The 19,758-nt window shown below is 43.7% G+C and overlaps 1 protein-coding gene across 2 annotated transcripts in view; it reads right to left on the bottom strand.

The window, feature by feature from the left end:
* The window catches only part of CDH17 (cadherin 17), a 43,108-nt gene that overhangs the window by 16,900 nt on the left and 6,450 nt on the right, over positions 1-19,758 (bottom strand). For both annotated transcript variants that reach the window (XM_069957297.1, XM_069957296.1), the window contains 6 exons: positions 15,036-15,119; positions 10,354-10,494; positions 9,164-9,302; positions 6,825-6,983; positions 3,621-3,808; positions 433-564 (listed from right to left, as the gene is read on the bottom strand). In XM_069957297.1, coding sequence (XP_069813398.1) covers positions 433-564; positions 3,621-3,808; positions 6,825-6,983; positions 9,164-9,302; positions 10,354-10,494; positions 15,036-15,119 — 843 coding nt within the window. The remainder of the gene's footprint in view (positions 1-432; positions 565-3,620; positions 3,809-6,824; positions 6,984-9,163; positions 9,303-10,353; positions 10,495-15,035; positions 15,120-19,758) is intronic.

The raw sequence follows: 19,758 nt of genomic DNA, 5'->3' as shown, positions 1-19,758 counted from the left end.
GGAGAGGTGCTGTTTCTGGAAGAAAGGGGCCATGTTTTTCTAAACTTGGCCAACCCCTTTAAAGTTCAAGAATATGATTGGGCCCCCACATAAAGGAGAGTTGGCCATGCATGCATGTGGTCCTCTCCTTTGAAGTCTATGCAGCATGGCTAAAGGGAATCTTAACTCTATATCATGGTCAGAGTGCATGATATCCCGCTACTCATCTCTGCCTCGACTGATTGACATACAGGGCTTGGTGCGGGAAGCCAAGCGCTGTGCATCAATCATCCAAGTCAGGAAAGAGCGGAGGAGTGAAAAGGCATGCATGCTGAGGCTTTTTGATACCCGAGTATGATAAAAGACTGACAGATTCCTTTTAGTAATAGAGAGATTCAATAAATTCTAGGAAATTATAGCAACATATCAATATTGTGAGGTCTTATTTATTACCTGATCCCGTTCCTCCCTGTCCAGGGGTTCTGTAACACTGATATTTCCATGTTGATCGATAGCAAATGGAAACCTTGGCAATCTGTCTCTTTGGTGCAGTTCATAAATGACGCTTTGATCATTCCATGTGACCTAAAGGACAAGAAGGGCAATAACAATAAATAATTGTGTATTTCTAAGCTATGCAGACATTCATTTTTATTTCACAATGGTATACTTCTTAAAGGGATTGGCCACAATTCTCTTTTTTTTTTTCAGAAACAGATCCTTATCCTTAGGCTCCATTGGTTATTGAAGCTCATGTCCAATCAATAATTGTGACACAATTCCAGACACAGCCAAAAAGGGTAGAGTCTCTTTTCTGTTCAAGGGCAAACCCCTTACCATCCATAATGACTTTCTCTAAGAGCAAAGCTTGCCTGAATTTTAAGACTTGACATTATTTTCTCTGCCTCTAATGTCAATTATGTGACCTGCATTAAGAGGGTTGTCCAGGGATACTTTTTTTTTTTAAAGGGTTTGAGGTAAACAATAACACATACTTATTTGCCCCAATCCCCTGCCACTGCCATTTCAATGCCTCTTCCTGCTCCCAATGGCATGCTGACCTTGCAGGAACTTTCCCCTTTGCATTCAGTGATTGGCTGAGCAGGTTCCCGCAGATATGTCACACCATCGGAATGCAGAAAGGAGCCAAGCGCACTGGAAGTAGGGGGATGAGTGCAGGTGAGTATGCTTGATTTTCTAATTGTTGCCATAATAGGATCGATTGTAAGAAAAAAAAATCTTCAGACCTGGATAACCCCTTTTAGGTATTTTACCAGTACCAGCTTAGAGTACAATGGTCCAGAGCAGTCACATTGTCCCAGTTCACAGCACCATAGCATGAAACTATACCCAAAAGTTTAACCTTATCAATACAGCATTTTCCTATTAAGTATAACAGCAATGAATAATTGATAACCCCCTTCAAAAAAGAATTCCAGTATACCCTTCGATTTATTGCTTCTTGCCAGCTATAGTAACATATAGTTCCTATCTATTGGATTGCCTTAAATATCCTTCTTCTTTGATCAGGAACACATTGCACATCCAATCAAAAGAACCCTAATTTACATTGCCGGACTGTTAAACCCCAATTTACATTGCCGGACTAGATACTGTATTTCAGGGTTGCCTAGGGGAGTCATGTTTTTGTATTTTCTATAATATCTTTAAGAAAGTCCTTCCACCTTCATAGACCTGTTACCTCTACTTATGCACCCATGATGGCCACTAGGGGCTTATCCATCCATAAAACCATAAATTTGCCAAATTAGAAATGAAGAATAATTTCCCTTACTCTCTATACTATATACCAAGAATGAGCAAAGAATTAGTGCTGGCCAAGAAGGAAGGGGTTAATATCCTGTACTTTTCACAAGCATTAATAGAATCAGTGTTCGGGCCCTGGCTCTTGAAACGAAGAGCGTCTGGTTATATTTTCCATTGCGTGGATTATTTTACAAACTCTGCTTTGAAATACCATAACATTGCTGTCCCTGACTGCGCTTCCCTCGTATGTCACACGTGTCCCGGGCTCCTTCTCAATGAGTCTTCCATTGCTTTATTGAATTATCTGTACTGGATTTTGCAATATGAGTTTTGGTTTTATTGGGTTCAGCAGAATCGTTTTATGAAGTACGATGAGAACTTGGCTCTTGGGTCACTGGTAGTTCTACAGTACTGACGGTCTCTGAGCACATGACCTTGAAATGTATAGAAATCCACTGCCCGGATTATTAACTGGATGGGGGGCTGGGGCTTAACTTGAAGGTTCTGGGACCTAACGCACAGGACTATCATACAGATTATGGTATAGAGGTTTCTGGATATCTAAGGTCTGGGAATCCCTGCTGCCACTACACCTCCTACCCCTGGTCCAGATGTTTAGCTAGTAGAGAAGAGCGAACCTGGAGCATGCTCGAGTCGATCCGAACCCAAACTTTCGGCATTTGATTAGCGGTGGCTGCTGAACTTGGATAAAGCCCTAAGGCTATGTGGAAAACATGGATATAGTCATTGTCTGTATCCATGTTTTCCAGACAACCTCAGAGCTTTATCCAACTTCAGCAGCCCCAGCTAATCAAATGCCGAACGTTCAGGTTCTGATTGACTCTAACCCGAACCCAGTTCGCTCATCTCTGTTAGCTAGGCGTCTCTTCCACTTGGACAATGATAGAGTAGATTGCTCTAGACCTATAGCCAGCCCAAGGCTCAGTGGATTGTTGGTGGCCCACTAGCATGATACAGTACATGCCCCACAAATTTCCCCTTCCAGCTATACCCTGAGTTTTACACTGGCTGATCACTAACTGAATGAGTTCTCTTAGGAATGCCCATTTCTGATAATCGGCCCATGTACAAGGGTCAACGATCAGCTGACAAATGAGCAAACACCCATTATTCGTCTTAGTGGATTTATTTTCAATATTATTTACATAGGAGGATGACAATGATCAATTTAAAGGGTCACTCGAATGATCCAGTGGCCGTTTACGCAGCCTGGACATATGATTGGTCAAGCCTTTCAAAGTCTCTGCAAATGTGACCGATCATCAAGATCGGCTCTTGCTATTGTGGCAGTGTCAGCCCTTACAAAGGGGCCTTTAGACCATATGTTAGGGGATCACTGTGACCTGGGTCGTAGGGTTCAGACCCCCTACACGGTTCCACAATGTAGGGCACAAACTCTCACATTGTCAATGATGGAGAAGACAAAATAAAGATCTATTCATATGAATGAGGCTTTGCTTAGAAGAAATGGTGCCCCTTTATAACAGACTGTAGATGGTAAAGAGGTACCTACATAGTACGAATGTAAGAAATGCTAAAGGGAGATCTATTTCTATATTCTTTGCAGTGACAAGGGGACGAGACATTGATTCATTATGTTATAGCATATTTTAGGAATATGTCATATAATTTACCTTATATAAAGTCAGCATATAGGACATAGGACAGGTGTGTTACATACATGGCAATGAGAGGTGGAGGACATAGCGAAAGATGGAGGTCACAGTATATATAGAGTGCTAACACCATGAAGAAATAATGTATAATAAAAGACTATGGTTAATAGAACCATCCATTGTCTTCTCTCTTCCGAATCTGTAATGTAATGTACCAGTGCTCATAGCACGTCATACCTTGGTGATGGTGTATGGATGAGGGCTGGTGGAGTTTTCCTTTATGGTAACTGGATTTGGCTGTTTCCACAGATTTTCACTTATGGTAATATACACCGATGCGTCATCACTAAAAGGATTCGCTGCAAGGTCTGAGACTTCTATAAGGAGTTCATACTGCTTGTCCCCAAACTTCAGATGTTGAGTTCCTGCAATAAACAAGAAATTTATTTTTTTTTACTTGCTGTAGATTAACAACCTAAAATTCCTATACGTTACCCTATGATAAATGCATCTGGAAACACAGACAGATATCTGAATGGTACAACGTGTCTCCTTGACCTGACAGCTATCTAACAGCGTCTAAGCAGTTTGGAAACTAAGACTGCAGCAGACAGGTTCCCTTTAAAGAAAATCTGTCAGCTAAAATTCACGTTCCAAACTACTGACACTGTTAGATAGCTGTTAGGTCAGAAAGACACATAGTACCTCATACCTTCATATATCTGTCTGGGATTCTAGAACATGGAAAAATGCTTATACTGTATCATGTGTCAAACAGGCTTTCCCGAGCTCTCAAGCTGCTAAGTGTCAATCAAGGGGAAGGGGGGGGGGGCATTCCAGCTTCTTCCTTGTCCTAAGGGCCCTATTCCACCGGACGATTATCGTTCAGATAATCGTTAAATCGTTCGAATCTAAACAATAATCATTCGGTTGAAATTCAGTTAATGATTAACGACCGAACGAGAAATCGTTGATCACTTTATAAGACCTGGACCAATTTTTATTGTTGCTCATTCGCAAAACGTTCGCAAATCGTTCGCATTAAATAAGACATTGTTCGGTCGTTCGCAATAGATACGAACGCAATAGCGAAGAAATAACGAAGAAAAAAACTATCGCAATTACAATCATAAGTAACGATTATCGTTCCATGGAAATGAGTGAACGTTTTCAGGTCTTTCCCAATAGCAGTCGTTTGAGATCGTTAATCGTTAACGATTATGCAAACGATAATCGTCAGGTGGAATAGGGCCCTAACAGCTATCTACCATTGCTAGCAGTTTGGAATATGAATCACATCTGACAGATTCCCCAAAGCCATTTCTAGTCAATCAGTAGTTATTATTGCCCATAATCTGAGAAAAAGTGGATTTAGTATGATTAAAAGAATGTTAAATACATAAAATGCAATTACATTTTTTTTTAAATAAATAAATAACATTCCAGCAATTCCTCCTTTAATAGTCATGTTGACTTTGATTCTATAATCAAACCTGTGAGTGATATATAAAGAATTCTATGGGTGTCCCAGGAGATCAGCCAATTTCTTTCACTGTAATGTGCTGACGTACATCTTAAATACGTAAATCCTATTTTTGAACTTTACATTTTTTCATGCCTATATATATATATATATATATATATATATATATATATATATATAGCACAGAGAAAAGCCGCACATCCGGGGGTAAAGGCGTGGGTGCCAGCGAAGAAAGTCCCTTGGCCAGGGATCCCAAACACAGTCCACAGAAATCCGCAGCACTCCAACATGTGATAAGAAAAATTTATTCCATCAACACAGGTACAAAAATGGCGACGTTTCGACCCTCTCACAGAGTCATTCTCAGGCCTGAGAATGACTCTGTGAGAGGGTCGAAACGTCGCCATTTTTGTACCTGTGTTGATGGAATAAATTTTTCTTATCACATGTTGGAGTGCTGCGGATTTCTGTGGACTATATATATATATATATATATATATATATATATATCCCAACATAAAAACATGTACACCAGATGACACAAATACTGTATCCATTCCTAGGGCTTATTAAATCTATTAGGATCATAACCTGACCTGCAAAAATACATGGGGTGATTGTGGACCCCATTACTGCTGCTACCACCACAAGGAAACAACTTCTACTCTGCTTCTGAACAGACTATTATTGCTCTTCCAGGATCATCTCTTGTCGCTCTTCCCGAAAATGACTGATTTTTAGAAAACAAGTCATTGAAATAATCAGGATTTACATAATAAGAGATCGGCTGACACACATAAACACTATTATTATGGTAACCAAATGCAGACATTATCCCTCTGTGACCTTAATCTCTTTCGTTTCTCTACACATTCAATTTATTAAATGTGTCCAAGAAAGAAGCGAGAGATATAAACATCCGGCGGGACTGAGGCAAACGTCCACAGCTGCATGCAGAGGGGTGGATGAAGCTCCTGGACCCCAGTGCAAAACTGTATCCCCACCAACCATGTGCTGGTGTCATCTTATATAGTAGGAGAGCTCTTGAGCTTCTTCAGGCACCATTCCCACATTGACCCCTGCACCTCTTATAGCAACATATTGAGATTTGTGTAGATTTACCATAGTGAAGTCCACTATGTATTCTTGCATCTGATTCCTTTGGGTGATAAGGGAAAAACAATAACATTTACTACACCTAAAATTTCCAGGTAACCATTATTAATTTATTAACTCCACAAGTAATCTACAAGGAGTCAAAGTAGGTTTCCATCCCCATTTCCCTGGAACCTCCATTATGAGCCAGATCTTACCAATAATGGCTCCTTTGTAGATTGATATATTGTTTTGTTGAAAAAAGTTTCATGATATCTTATTTATTCATGTAAATCTCTGCTCTTTGAGGGCTAAGTAGTCAAGTGGGTGGTCCTACACAGTGATTGACAGCTCTGTCTTATACACAGATAACTTGTGATGCCAATCCTTGAAACACTCTGTTAATCTTTAATATATGCAGTTTGGGTTACCAAAAGGAACATCAGCGATTACTCAGAAGTCACTGACCTTTTATTAAAAATTTTTTTTTTAAATATATTATTTAGAATATAATTATTATTATTATTATTATTTTATATATGGCCTATTATTGTATTGCCTATTATAATTATTGCCTATTATTACTATGATTATTCAGAAGTAAACATTATAGTATTGTAATACTAGTGCACATAGTGTCATAGAAAATCCATTACTCAAGTCATTCAACTTATTTAAGTTAAAGAAAAAAGATTAACATTTCCCCATTGAGATAAAGCAATCAGATGAGCCGGATTAAGACTTACAATCTTTGTCAATGAAATGCTTCCTTTTGCAGCCGAAGCGATTGAGCCAGCTGTTGTCTGGGTTAACACTAAGCTGCCAGGAGCTTTCTTACAATCCATTGATTGTTCTCTACCTACCATTTATAGTGGTGGAAATTTCCCCCGTCACGTTGTTGATCTGGAAAAACATGACCTTGGCTGGGTCTGGGATCTGTCTATTGATCTTGTAGACAAGTTGGGCATTGGGTGTTTTTGGGTCATCTTTGTCGGTTGCCGAAACTTTGATAAATGGTATACCTAAATACAAGAAATAATAATAGAGTCATTTGGCACAACTCCGATCTCTCAGTCCGCATACAAACAATGGGGCTGCTCACCTCGGCTCCTTTTTAGCACTACTGTGGTGCTCTGCATGCAACAATAAAACAGTCCATAAATTGCAGAGGTTGTAGAAAAAATTATCATGCGGCACTCACCAGGTCTTCATATGCACGAAGACCTGGTGAGTGCCGCATGATCATTTTTTCTACAATCTCTGCTAAATACAAGAAATACAAGAAATTTTTGTAGGTATTTTTTAACTTGCTTAAAGGACAACTCCGGCGGGACCCCCCCCCCAAAAAAAAAACACAGACACACACAGACACCATACTCACCATTCCTCCGGTGACGATCGCCACTCCATTCGCCCGCCGTCAGCCTCACCGTCACCGCCGTCCGCCGTCCAGCGATGTCTCTGACTTCCGGGTCCTGGGGATGGAAAAGGCTGCCAGTGCGCTTGCGCACTGGCAGCCTTTTCATTGGCTGGAGCGCATCACATGGCTTCCAACAACCTCAGCCAATCAGGGCTGAGCAAGCTGGAAGCCATGTGATGTGCTCCAGCCAATGAAAAGGCTGCTGGTGCGCATGTACACCAGCCGCCTTTTCCGTCCCATTCCCTCTCTATGAAGACGCCGAGGAGGAAGAAGACCCGGACCGCCCCCCGGCTCTGACGTCGTCGTCACCAGATGCCGCCCGGGAGAAGAGGACCGTGACGATCGTAATAGGTAATGTATACATTCTTTAACTTCCGGGCGGGGGGGGGTCGGGGGTCCGAAAGTGGGGGAAGGGGGCCAGACCGGGTATTTAACCACATTACAAAGTTATATAACTTTGTAATGTGTGTTAAATAAGCTAAAAAATTTTTTCGTCAGACTTGTCCTTTAAATACATTTATTTATAAAAATAAAAAAAAAATAAAAAAAGGGAGGGGGTACCTGTCATTTTAAAAAAACTTTTGATATGTCATAGGGACATGATCAGACCCGTACCAATCAGGAAATAGAGCGGAGAGAAGAGGCGCTGCAGCGTGTCCACTCTCCACTCTGAATTTAAAAAAAAAGAGTGGGACTTGTAAGGGGCTCCTATAGAGTCTGACTCTTCTTTTAAAACTCGGAGCGGGGAGAGGACGCGCTGCAGCTGCGGTCCTCTCCCCACTCGATACCTGATCGCTACGGGTCTGAACACTCAAACCCGGACCAATCAAAACTTTTGACATGTCCCTATGACATGTCAAAAGTTTTTTTTTTATAATGACAGGTACATTTTAACCACTAGATTTTATAAGCCAAGGAGCTATGTCCGCAGCAGAGCCGCAAAGAAGTTTTTGATGAAAAAATAATAGATAAGCTATCGATTGGATAGGCAATCAATGGGTGCTTATGCTTCTGACTAACAGCTGTACCTGTACTACATTGAGAACGGGGCCAAAATCAGTTGGCTCCATACTCAATATAGTGGCCCAGGTTACTGCAGCCTTGGCTTCCACTCACGTCAATACGACCAGTTAAAGCAATGATGTGGCGCTGTTGCTACATTGTGTACAGAGCCAAGGGTTTCTGGCCCCATGTAGTGCAGGCGTCAGCTGATCAGGGGGGATGCCGGCTGGGGACACCCTGACGATCAATGTTTTTTTTCCCTTGAAAACATCTTAAAGCTATGTTCACACTACGTAAAAAACATGACCGTATTTCATAACAACGGCCGTATTTGCGCAAACAATGGCCATTGTTATGAAATAAATAAGTGTGAACATAACCTAAATGAATATTGAAAATTATACGTGTGCATAGGGCAGTGGTAGCGATGTATCGGTGTCTTGAGATCGCCACTGATGCACCAAAAGAATATGTAAAGGTTTTTTGGTGAATTTCTCAGGAACAAAAACTTCAGATTGGAATGAGAAAAGCACCACTGGGCTTAGGATCATGGCAGCTGTGAGAAGATGCTAAATGGTCCATATTCTTAAATTTGGTGATGAATGGGCCATGAACATGCATGTACTGTACATTTTATCGAGACAAATTCAAATCACAAATTCAGTATAATGAAGATGATTTATAATTAGTTTTATTTGCTTGAGAAATAGAAAGGAGAACAGTGCATTAGACTCTATTAGTATAGAAAAAGGAAGCATTATTCATACCATCGGGACCTACCTGGCCTAGATTGTTCTCTGACTTGACCATAATACTCGCTCTGGTTAAAAGCTGGTATATTATTATTGATGTCATCTACTATTATAGTAACAGTATATGGACCTTCAATGACTGATCCTCTACTGTCAACCGTTTTCACCTACAGATGAAGAAGACGCACAGTCATGCACAAATCTCAACAAGGTTCAAAGATTATCATTCCATCAGAGATTGCCAAGTTTCGATTATTCCCGTTCAGACAGAATAAAATGTTTCCTGGGATTCAATGAACTGTGAATGTGTGAAGGGCAAAAGTAAAAAAAAAGTTTGTTGTAAGATCATCAATTGTGGATTGTACAGGTCAGGAATTTGGCCCTTTACCCAATGACCATCTAGACACAGGTAACCCAAGTGTTCAACCCAACCAAATCATGGCAACAAATGAGGATTGTTTGGTACTGATATAATAGCCATGCAATACCTAAGACGATAGGGCAGTTTTACATTTTAGACCCATTTAATCGCATAAGACAAGAGGATGTCAGCCATAGCCAGCGCTCGTGGTGGGTTCGGCAGTCAGTATAAGGTGTATGGGGCTTTCCCGACCGTCCACCGACACATCATAGAGAACATAGGAATGCTTGGCTGTGCCAATGTCCCGTGTTTGGGGGGAGATGGGCAGTGGGAGAGATAACTGATGGCTAAATAATCTTTTGGCTATCAATTATTGAAGGTGTATGGGGACCTTTAGAGGGATGGAGCTTGGCTCAGTGAGAAAGAGGCATGGCTTCAAAAGGGGATAAAGTATTCCACCATTGCACAAAGATTTTGGCATAGGATGTGGACACAAGGTAAGCCAACTAATAGTTGGTGTAAAACAGAAGACACGTCTAAAGATGTGCAGAATTTATACAGCATCAGCCTCTTTGAATACTTTTGCATTGCCTTAGACTGCCTAGTCTAAAAAGAAACTAAGAAACTAAGCTAAAACAAAAACTTAGACAAGACACGAGAGGCTAAAGTAAGCTAAAAAAAAAATTGTAAATTATTCTGAGGCTCATATTTGTATACCAGCTGGGTGGTGGGAGAGGAAAAGTACATTTAGTAAATAGGTCATAAGGCCCCTCCAATGAGGATGTGTTGGTTGTAGTCCAATAGTTATTTTTTTTAAAATCTAGAGCTGGAATAGAAATTGTCCCTATTCCCCTTACCTGTAACGTGTGGACCGGTCTCTTCTCCCAGTCCAGCGAGCCTTTTGTAATCAGCCATCCATCAGAAGGTAGAATGTCGATGATACCATCTGTTTCACCTGCCAGTACAAATGTTGTAGACCTGGCGTCTTTTTTCTCAAACTAGTAAAAAACAAAAGCTTATTAGATATTCGTAATGGCAAACACCATCACGTAAGAAATCTGTAGAGCCCAAACGGTAGGAATTGCTCCTAGCGAAAAGTAATGGGCTCCAAATCTGTCTCCAATGGGGTTATGGTCAACTAGGCCTTGGCAGCCAGCGTTGGCTGTAGGTGTGTGTAAGCCGGAGACTCCTCTTATTGTGCCCAGCACTGGAAAAGATATTTGTAAATGTATGGCACTGTTTGTTATATTAATGGTTAATAGAGTTGGCAATGGTTATTTGTAACCGTATAGAGAGACACCATTCAATGTAAAGTTTGCCTCCTCTGGTATGCAAATCTGTGTTAAAGGAGTACTCTGTCCTGCAGGAAGGGGTGTATTCTTTTCAGTCCATAGAGAAGGAACCCGGCACTCAACAGATGAATATGAACTTATATATTTAGTGCAATATGCATTACATTACATCAAGTACACATTTCAGCCAGACATGTAGCAAATCCCCATAGAAAACCTCTCCTGCTCTAGAAAGTTCCTGACATGGACAGAGGTGATAGCAGAGAGCACTGTGTCAGACTGGAAAGAAAACACCACTTCCTGCAGGACATACAGCAGCTGATAAGTCCTGGAAGACTTAAGATTTTTAAAAAGAAGTAAATTAACTATATAAATTTCATTTGAAAGAAATTTTTCCCCACCAGTGTACCCCTTTAAGGTCAGTTATAACAGCAGCTAATACCTATTTTGTCCTGAATTTTCCTATACAAGGGTATGTTCACACTGAGTAAAACAGGCCGCCCGTCTCAGTGTGTCAATGGGATACCTCGCACGCTTCCGCTCAAAGAATCGACAATTCCGCCTCTTTTACTCAGTGTGAACATACTCTTATCAGCCATTAAAAAGAAAAACATTTGTCTTTGGAATCTACCTATGATCTTGTGCCAGTTATGTGACAGGATGAGGAATTGTATTTGGATTTTATTATGTGATCCCATCTTGAAAATCTAATAACGGTGATTTTTGGAACTCGCAGAACTCAGCAAATATGCCATCAGCCAAAAGGCGGGAAGTTCCCAGGTGGGTAAACACATGGAGGTATTTTATGTATCCTATTTCCAAGGACCTTACCCTTTATAATTTTTCCCTTGTACCAGGAAAGTCTGACACACCCAACACTCAACATTTATGAGGCCAATAAAGGAAACTGCCACACACACATTCACATTACAAAGCTTCCACTATAATAGACTGAGCTGGCATAGTTCACAATGAGATTTTATATATACCTGTGTGGGCACTTACCATAGAGATGAAGAGTCAGACATATTGATTGATCTCCTAGCCTGTGTTAGAGCTGTGGTCACCTAGACACCAACACAAGTTTGTTTGTTTTTTGGTTCAATTCCCCTGAGGGAAATGAAATATAGTTATTTCATTTTTTTCTCATAATTGTATCATTTTTAAAAGTGCAAAGAATTCTTAATCAGGTCCACTAGTTTTTTTTAATACAATGATGAGAAAAATAAAAAATAAATAACTATATATTTATATATATTTTTTTTCTCTTCGTTGTATTAAAAAATAATTTGAAAACTAATTTGGACCTCTTTGAGATTTTTTTTTAATAATACAATAATGAAAATGATGAGAAAAAAATAAAATAAAAATTGAATAACTATATTTCATTTCCATCTGGGGAATCGAACCAAAGAAAGCAAACTATTTCTTGTGTCAGGTGATTTACCCCTAGACTACAGCTCCTACACAGGATGGGAAATTCAACAATATCTTATTGCATATCAGAGCTCTATTGGCAGATACTGACTGACAGCTGAGAGAGCAGGAAGCCGGGCAGCATTGATTATTGATGAAGGAGAAGAGGAAGGAGTGGTGAAGAGTGCTAGAGTGCAGCACAAATGCTAAGCAAAAACTCCTCTTTGACTCTTCATTACAGTAGAAGATGCAAAATTGTGCATAATCCACTGCACAGACAAATTACCAAAATGTATCATGCTCAATTGGGGAATGCCAGCTAAAGCACACTGACAGCACCTCAGGTAGGGCCCGGGAGCTAAAAGATTCCCTTTAGGCTACAAACCCACTTGGCGGGTCTGCAACGAGTCTCCTTGCTGCGTTTTTGCAGCGAGACTCGCTGCAGATCCCAGCCCTATACTTTCATTAGCAGAGAAACTCGCAGCAGGGATGTAAATCCTGCTGCGATTTTGTCTGCAGCCCTCCCCATTAACCCCCTAGCCGCCGGACATTATACATTACCCCGTTCCTGCTTGTATATCCTGCCCGCCCCCACTGCAGCCCCGATCGCCCCCCGCACCCCCCAGCCGCATGATCGCCCCCCGCACCCCCCGGCCGTACGATCGCCCCCCCTGCAGCCCCGATCGCCCCCGGCCGCATGATCGCCCCCCGCACCCCCCGGCCGCATGATCGCACCTCCCGGCCGTACAATCGCCCCCCCGCAGCCCCCTGCAGCCCCGATCGCCCCCCGTAGCCCCCGGCCGCACGATCACCCCCCCGCAGCCCCCGGCCGCACAATCGCCCCCCGCAGCTCCCGGCCGCATGATCGCACCCCCCGGCCGTACAATCGCCCCCCCGCAGCCCCCTGCAGCCCCGATCGCCCCCCCGTAGCCCCCGGCCGCACGATCACCCCCCCGCAGCCCCCGGCCGCACAATCGCCCCCCGCAGCCCCCGGCCGCACGATCGCCCCCCGCAGCCCCCGGCCGCACGATCGCCCCCCGCAGCCCCGATCGCCCCCCGCAGCCCCCGGCCGCTCGATCGCCCCGGGGGGCGGGGGCTGCGGGGGGCGATCGTGCGACCGGGGGCTGCGGGGGGCAATCGTACGGCCGGGGGGTGCGGGGAGCGATCATGCGGCCGGGGGGTGCGGGGGGCGATCGTGCGACCGGGGGCTGCGGTGGGCGATCGGGGCTGCGGGGGGCGATCGTATGGCCGGGGGGTGCGGGGGGCGATCGGGGGTGCAGGGGGGTGCGGGGGGCGATCATGCGGCCGGGGGCTGCGGGGGGCAATCGTGCGGTCGGGGGCTGCGGGGGGCGATCGTGCGGCCGGGGGCTGCGGGGGGCGATCGTACGGCCGGGGGCTGCGGGGTGGCGATCGTGCGGCCAGGGGCTGCGGGGGGGCGATTGTACGGCCAGGGGGTGCGATCATGCGGCAGGGGGGTGCAGGGGGCGATCATGCGGACGGGGGCAATCGGGGCTGCAGGGGGGGCGGGCAGGATATACATTACCAGGTCCCCGCTCCTGCTTGCTTCGGCGGCTCCCGGCACGTTCCGCCCGGCCAATCAGTGCGCTGCCCCGCCGCAGCGCACTGATTGGCCGGGCGGGCCGTGAAGACACCGGGAGCCCCGAAGCAAGCAGGAACGGGGACCCGGTAATGTATAATGTCCGGCGGCTACTGGGTTAATGGGGCGGGCTGCAGACAAAATCGCAGCAGGGATGTACATCCCTGCTGCGAGTTTCTCTGCTTATGAAAGTATAGGGCTGGGATCTGCAGCGAGTCTCGCTGCAAAAACGCAGCAAGGAGACTCGCTGCAGACCCGCCAAGTGGGTTTGTAGCCTTAAAGTTGTTTCATAAAGGCAACATCCCTTTCACTTAAAGGAGAAGTTCAATGAAAATTTTTAGTTAAGTATTATATTGCCCCCCCAAATGCTATACAAATCACCAATATACACTTATTACGGGAAATGCTTATAAAGTGATTTTTTTTTCCTGCACTTACTACTGCATCAAGGCTTCACTTCCTGGATAACATGGTGATGTCACTTCCTGGATAACATGGTGATGTCACTTCCTGGATAACATGGTGATGTCACTTCCTGGATAACATGGTGATGTCATTTCCTAGATAACATGGTGATGTCACTTCCTGGATAACATTGTGATGTCACTTCCTGGATAACATGGTGATGTCACTTCCTGGATAAAATGGTGATGTCACTTCCTGGATAACATGGTGATGTCACTTCCTGGATAAAATGTTGATGTCACTTCCTGGATAACAGGGTGATGTCACGCCCCGACTCCCAGAGCTGCTGTCCTTGGAGGTGCTGGAGAGGATGATGGCAGAGGGATGCTCAGTGCACAGCTCTGGGAGTCGGGGTGTGACATCACCATGTTATCCAGGGAGTGACATCAACATTTTATCCAGGAAGTGACATCACCATGTTATCCAGGAAGTGACATCACCATGTTATCCAGGAAGTGACATCACCATGTTATCCATGAAGTGGATTTATCCAGGAAGCATTTATCCCATTTGTATAACTTTTTAGGACAATACAATACTGTAATAAGAATTTTCACTGGACTTCTCCTTTAAAGCTGATTCCCATTGTAGATTTGACTGGCTGGGACATGTCAGCCATAGTATATATATTTTATATACATATTATGAATCAGTTAGTACCAGGTGCTCTTTACTAAAAGCCCTTTATGAGCAGGTAGCCCACACTATGGTGTCTATATGCCGCAATAGGGCATTTGTAGAGAGGTTATCTAAATGTTTTTTGGTTTACCTGATATATCAATGCCGGTGAAGATCGTTCTGCAATATGAAGAGTGGTACTTTCGAGGGGGCCCTTCTGGCCGGCTACCAGTGTCTGAAAAGAAATATTATGTAAAATCAGTTGTTTTGCTGTTTGACTTTTACTGCATGTTTTCCGTATCTGTCAATGTCATGTTATTGCTATTCTGTTTTTACTAGATATTTATTTATTCTGGTGTCATTCAGTTTAGAATTCAAATGCATTTTGCTTAGTAAATGTTTCATAATATTTATCATTTATCATCATCATTTATCATTGTTTCAGATTCTGTGCTTTGTTTTTTTAGATATAGATGTACAACCAACCTTTTCAAATACTCCTTCGAGGGAATACCTGAGTTTTAAGTAAAGAGATGTTGTCGCTCTCTAAAGGACCAAGCTGGTTCATTACACAATCAGAATTATGTAATGCCTCATTTCCCCTGTGGTGGCGCTGTTGTCGAATTCAATGCATACTGCCAGCTTCCCCCACAGATTACAGCTGATCTCTGGGGATCATAGCAGCAGCACAAATGGGGATCAGTTTACTTTTAGGAGATTCTCAAATGTGATTGCAGAAAGCAGCAGACAACTTCTATAACCGAATGTGTGTAACACACTGTCCTGTAATGTGAACTGTTACTATAGGTAGAGACCTCACATCCTTATGCAGATCTGTACAGCGGTCTACATTCAAAATAGTATCATTAGATATAAAGTTATTTCAGTATTAAATGTACCCTGGGCCCCGAGCTGTCCACCCAACCTGGGCCCCCTCCCTCCCCTTGTCAATCCATCCACATTATAATCCACTACTGCCCCCCCCCCTCCAGCACAGAGGTTGTCAGGAGAGGAGGGTGCTGATTTTATAGGGGAGGTCACAGCGTCCCAGCAGCACAGAGGATGTCAGGAGAGGAGGGTGCTGATCTTATAGGGGAGGTCACAGCAGCACAGAGGATATAAGAAGAGGAGGGTGCTAATCTTATAGGAGAGGTCCCAGCAGCACAGAGGATGTCAGGAGAGGAGGGTGCTGATCTATAGGGGAGGTCACAGCAGCACAGAGGATGTCAGGAGAGGAGGGTGCTGATCTATAGGGGAGGTCACAGCAGCACAGAGGATGTCAGGAGAGGAGGGTGCTGATCTATAGGGGAGGTCACAGCAGCACAGAGGATGTCAGGAGAGGAGGGTGCTGATCTATAGGGGAGGTCACAGCAGCACAGAGGATGTCAGGAGAGGAGGGGGCTAATCCTATAGGAGATGGTCCCCTTCTCCCCCCCCCCTTATAGATGGTCCCCCTCTCCACCCCTTATAGATGGTCCCCCTCTCCCCCTCCCTTTATAGATGGTCCCCCTTTCCCCCCCTACCCCCTCCCTTATAGATGGTCCCCCTCTTCCCCCCCTTATAGATGGTCCCCCTCATAGATGGTCCCCCTCTCCCCCCCTTATAGATGGTCCCCCTCTCCCCCTCCCTTTATAGATGGTCCCCCTCTCCCCCCTCCCTTATAGATGGTCCCCCTCTCCCCCTCCCTTATAGATGGCCCCCCTCTTCCCCCCCTTATAGATGGTCCCCCTCATAGATGGTCCCCCTCTCCCCCCCTTATAGATGGTCCCCCTCTCCCCCCCTTATAGATGGTCACCCTCTTCCCCCCCCTGTGCACAGCAGATAAAACACAAAAAAAAAAAAACAGAACACAACTTACCTGCCGTCCGCTCCCCCGTCGAGCCTCTCGCCTCCTGGTCTGTCCCCTGGCTGATGCGCGGCTGCCGGGGGTGTCCCGTCCTATCCCCAGCAGCGTGCGCATCAGAGAGCTCACCGTGCGTCTGTGGCTGTGAATTCCGGCGCACGGGGAGATCTCTGATGCGCGCGCTGCCGGGGGTAGGACGGGACACCCCCGGCAGCCGCGCATCAGCCAGGGGACAGCCGAGAGACTCAGTGGCGGATTATAATGTGGGCTGCGTGGCATGGGCCCCCCCACTGAGTTATTTCAACATATAGAAAACTAAAAGTGCATTTTCTGTCAGAATCATGTTCTTCTGCTTGTGGTACAAGAAGACTTATATAATATAGCAGTATTATTCGGTCACTGTATAGCAGTATTATCTAGTCACTGTAAGGCTATGTTCACACAACGTTTTTTCAGCTCCGTTTAAAATGATGTCCGTTATTTTGAGTGTAAAATAATGGACGTCATTTAGTTGTCTGGCCTCCCTGAAAGAACGGTGAGAAAAGAAAAACTGTGTGTGAACAACTAATAAATAATGTCCACTGTTTGCAAAAGCCGTCTGAAAATAATGATCATGTTCATTATTTTGCCGCCCGCGGCAAAAACGTCCGTTGTTCAATACACTGTGTGCATTGGACGTCTGTCTTCCCATTGACTTCAATGCATTGCCATTGCAGTCAGTTAAATCTCTGCAAAAACTGACTTTTTTTTTTTAAATATGAAAATTGGGCGCCTTTTCAATATTTTTGACGTTGTGTGAACATAGCCTTAAGCAGTATTATGGAGTCACCGTATAGTAGTATTATTCAGTCACCATATAGCAGTATTATTCAGTCACCATATAGCAGTATTATCTAGTCACCATATAGCAGTATTATTCGGTCACTGTATAGCAATATTATCTAGTCACCGTATAGCAGTATTATTCAGTCACCATATAGCAGTATTATCTAGTCACCGTATAGCAGTATTATTCGGTCACTGTATAGCAGTATTATATAGTCACTGTATAGCAGTATTATTCGGTCTCTGTATAGCAGTATTATTCAGTCACCGTATAGCAGTATTATCTAGTCACCGTATAGTAGTATTATGCAGTCACCATATAGCAGTATTATCTAGTCACCGTATAGCAGTATTATTCAGTCACTATATAGCAGTATTATCTAGTCACCGTATAGCAGTATTATTCGGTCACTGTATAGCAGTATTATCTAGTCACCGTATAGCAATATTATCTAGTCACCGTATAGCAGTATTATTCAGTCACCATATAGCAGTATTATCTAGTCACCGTATAGCAGTATTATTCGGTCACTGTATAGCAGTATTATCTAGTCACTGTATAGCAATATTATTTAGTCACCGTATAGCAGTATTATTCAGTCACCGTATAGCAGTATTATCTAGTCACCGTATAGCAGTATTATGCAGTCACCATATAGCAGTATTATTAAGTCACCATATAGCAGTATTATCTAGTCACTGTATAGCAGTATTATTCAGTCACTGTATAATAGTGTTATCCAGTCACTGTATAGCAGTATTATCTAGTCCTGTATAGCAGTATTATTCAGTCACCGTATAGCAGTATTATCTAGTCACCGTATAGCAGTATTATTCAGTCACCGTATAGCAGTATTATTCAGTCACCGTATAGCAGTATTATGCAGTCACCATATAGCAGTATTATCTAGTCACCGTATAGAAGTATTATTCAGTCACCGTATAGCAGTATTATCTAGTCACCGTATAGGAGTATTATCTAGTCACCGTATAGCAGTATTATTCAGTCACCGTATAGCAGTATTATGCAGTCTCCATATAGCAGTATTATTCAGTCACCGTATAGCAGTATTATTCAGTCATCGTATAGCAGTATTATGCAGTCACCATATAGCAGTATTATCTAGTCACCGTAAAACAGTTATATTCAGTCACTGTATAGCAGTATTATCTAGTCACCGTATAGCAGTATTATGCAGTCACCATATAGCAGTATTATTAAGTCACCATATAGCAGTATTATCTAGTCACTGTATAGCAGTATTATTCAGTCACCGTATAGCAGTATTATCTAGTCACACCGTATAGCAGTATTATCTAGTCACTTTATGGCAACATTATTCAGTAATGTTTGCATTGATAGAAACGTTTGCTCCCTGGTTACACTGCCTCCCATTTATTTCAATAGAAAGTGACCAAATGCCATCTTTCCATGGACAACTAGGACCTGGTCAGGGTAGAAGCATGCTAGATTTTGGGGTTAATAAGGGTTTCAGCTTCCAGAATTTTGCAGACACTATCCCTAATAATCCCTAGTGCTCTCTTACATAAGCAGAGCGCCCACCTTGAGAAGGATAACCATGAACTCCAACATGTCCTTAGAACCCTCTGTCCCAACCCTTGACCCGGTAAGGGAACCAATAGTGTAAGTGATAGTGTGGACAAGCCTGGGCGAGACTGTTGTGCAGTTTGTTGGGGGCTCAGAAGAATTCTAGGCCTTTTAGGCCAGTAAATAGCTGCAGTGGAGGCCCTATAGGCCTGAAGTATAGTATGGTTGCTCTGTCCTGAATGTGCACCAAACATCGGGGAGATGACAGAGTGGGAACCCCCAAAACTTAGGGCCCTATTACACGTATCGATCAGGGCAATTTGGCAGATTATCGCTCCATGTAATAGAGACACCAATCGGCTGATTGTGTCTTTTGATCCTGTCTAAAATTCATCGACCACACATCCCTACGTAAAATAGGAGATGCGCAGTTGGCCGCCAATTAAATTATACAGAAGATTATAAAATCTATACTTTACTGCTCCACACTCCCCGGTGCCTTTCCGGCTTCTCCCAGCTCACCGCAGCCACTGCTGAAGCTTCTGAAGTCGTCTCTGCAATGACAGGCCGCTCAGCCAATCACTGACCACGGCTCTGTCCTGTCTCAACCAGTGATTGGCTGAGTGGCTTGTCATTTCAGAGATGTCTCAGAAGTTC

Source organism: Dendropsophus ebraccatus, chromosome 2, assembly GCF_027789765.1.
Source record: "Dendropsophus ebraccatus isolate aDenEbr1 chromosome 2, aDenEbr1.pat, whole genome shotgun sequence".
NCBI classification, from domain to species: domain Eukaryota; kingdom Metazoa; phylum Chordata; class Amphibia; order Anura; family Hylidae; genus Dendropsophus; species Dendropsophus ebraccatus.
Note: the sequence above shows the minus strand (reverse complement) of the source record. Positions and strands in the feature narration are given on the sequence as shown.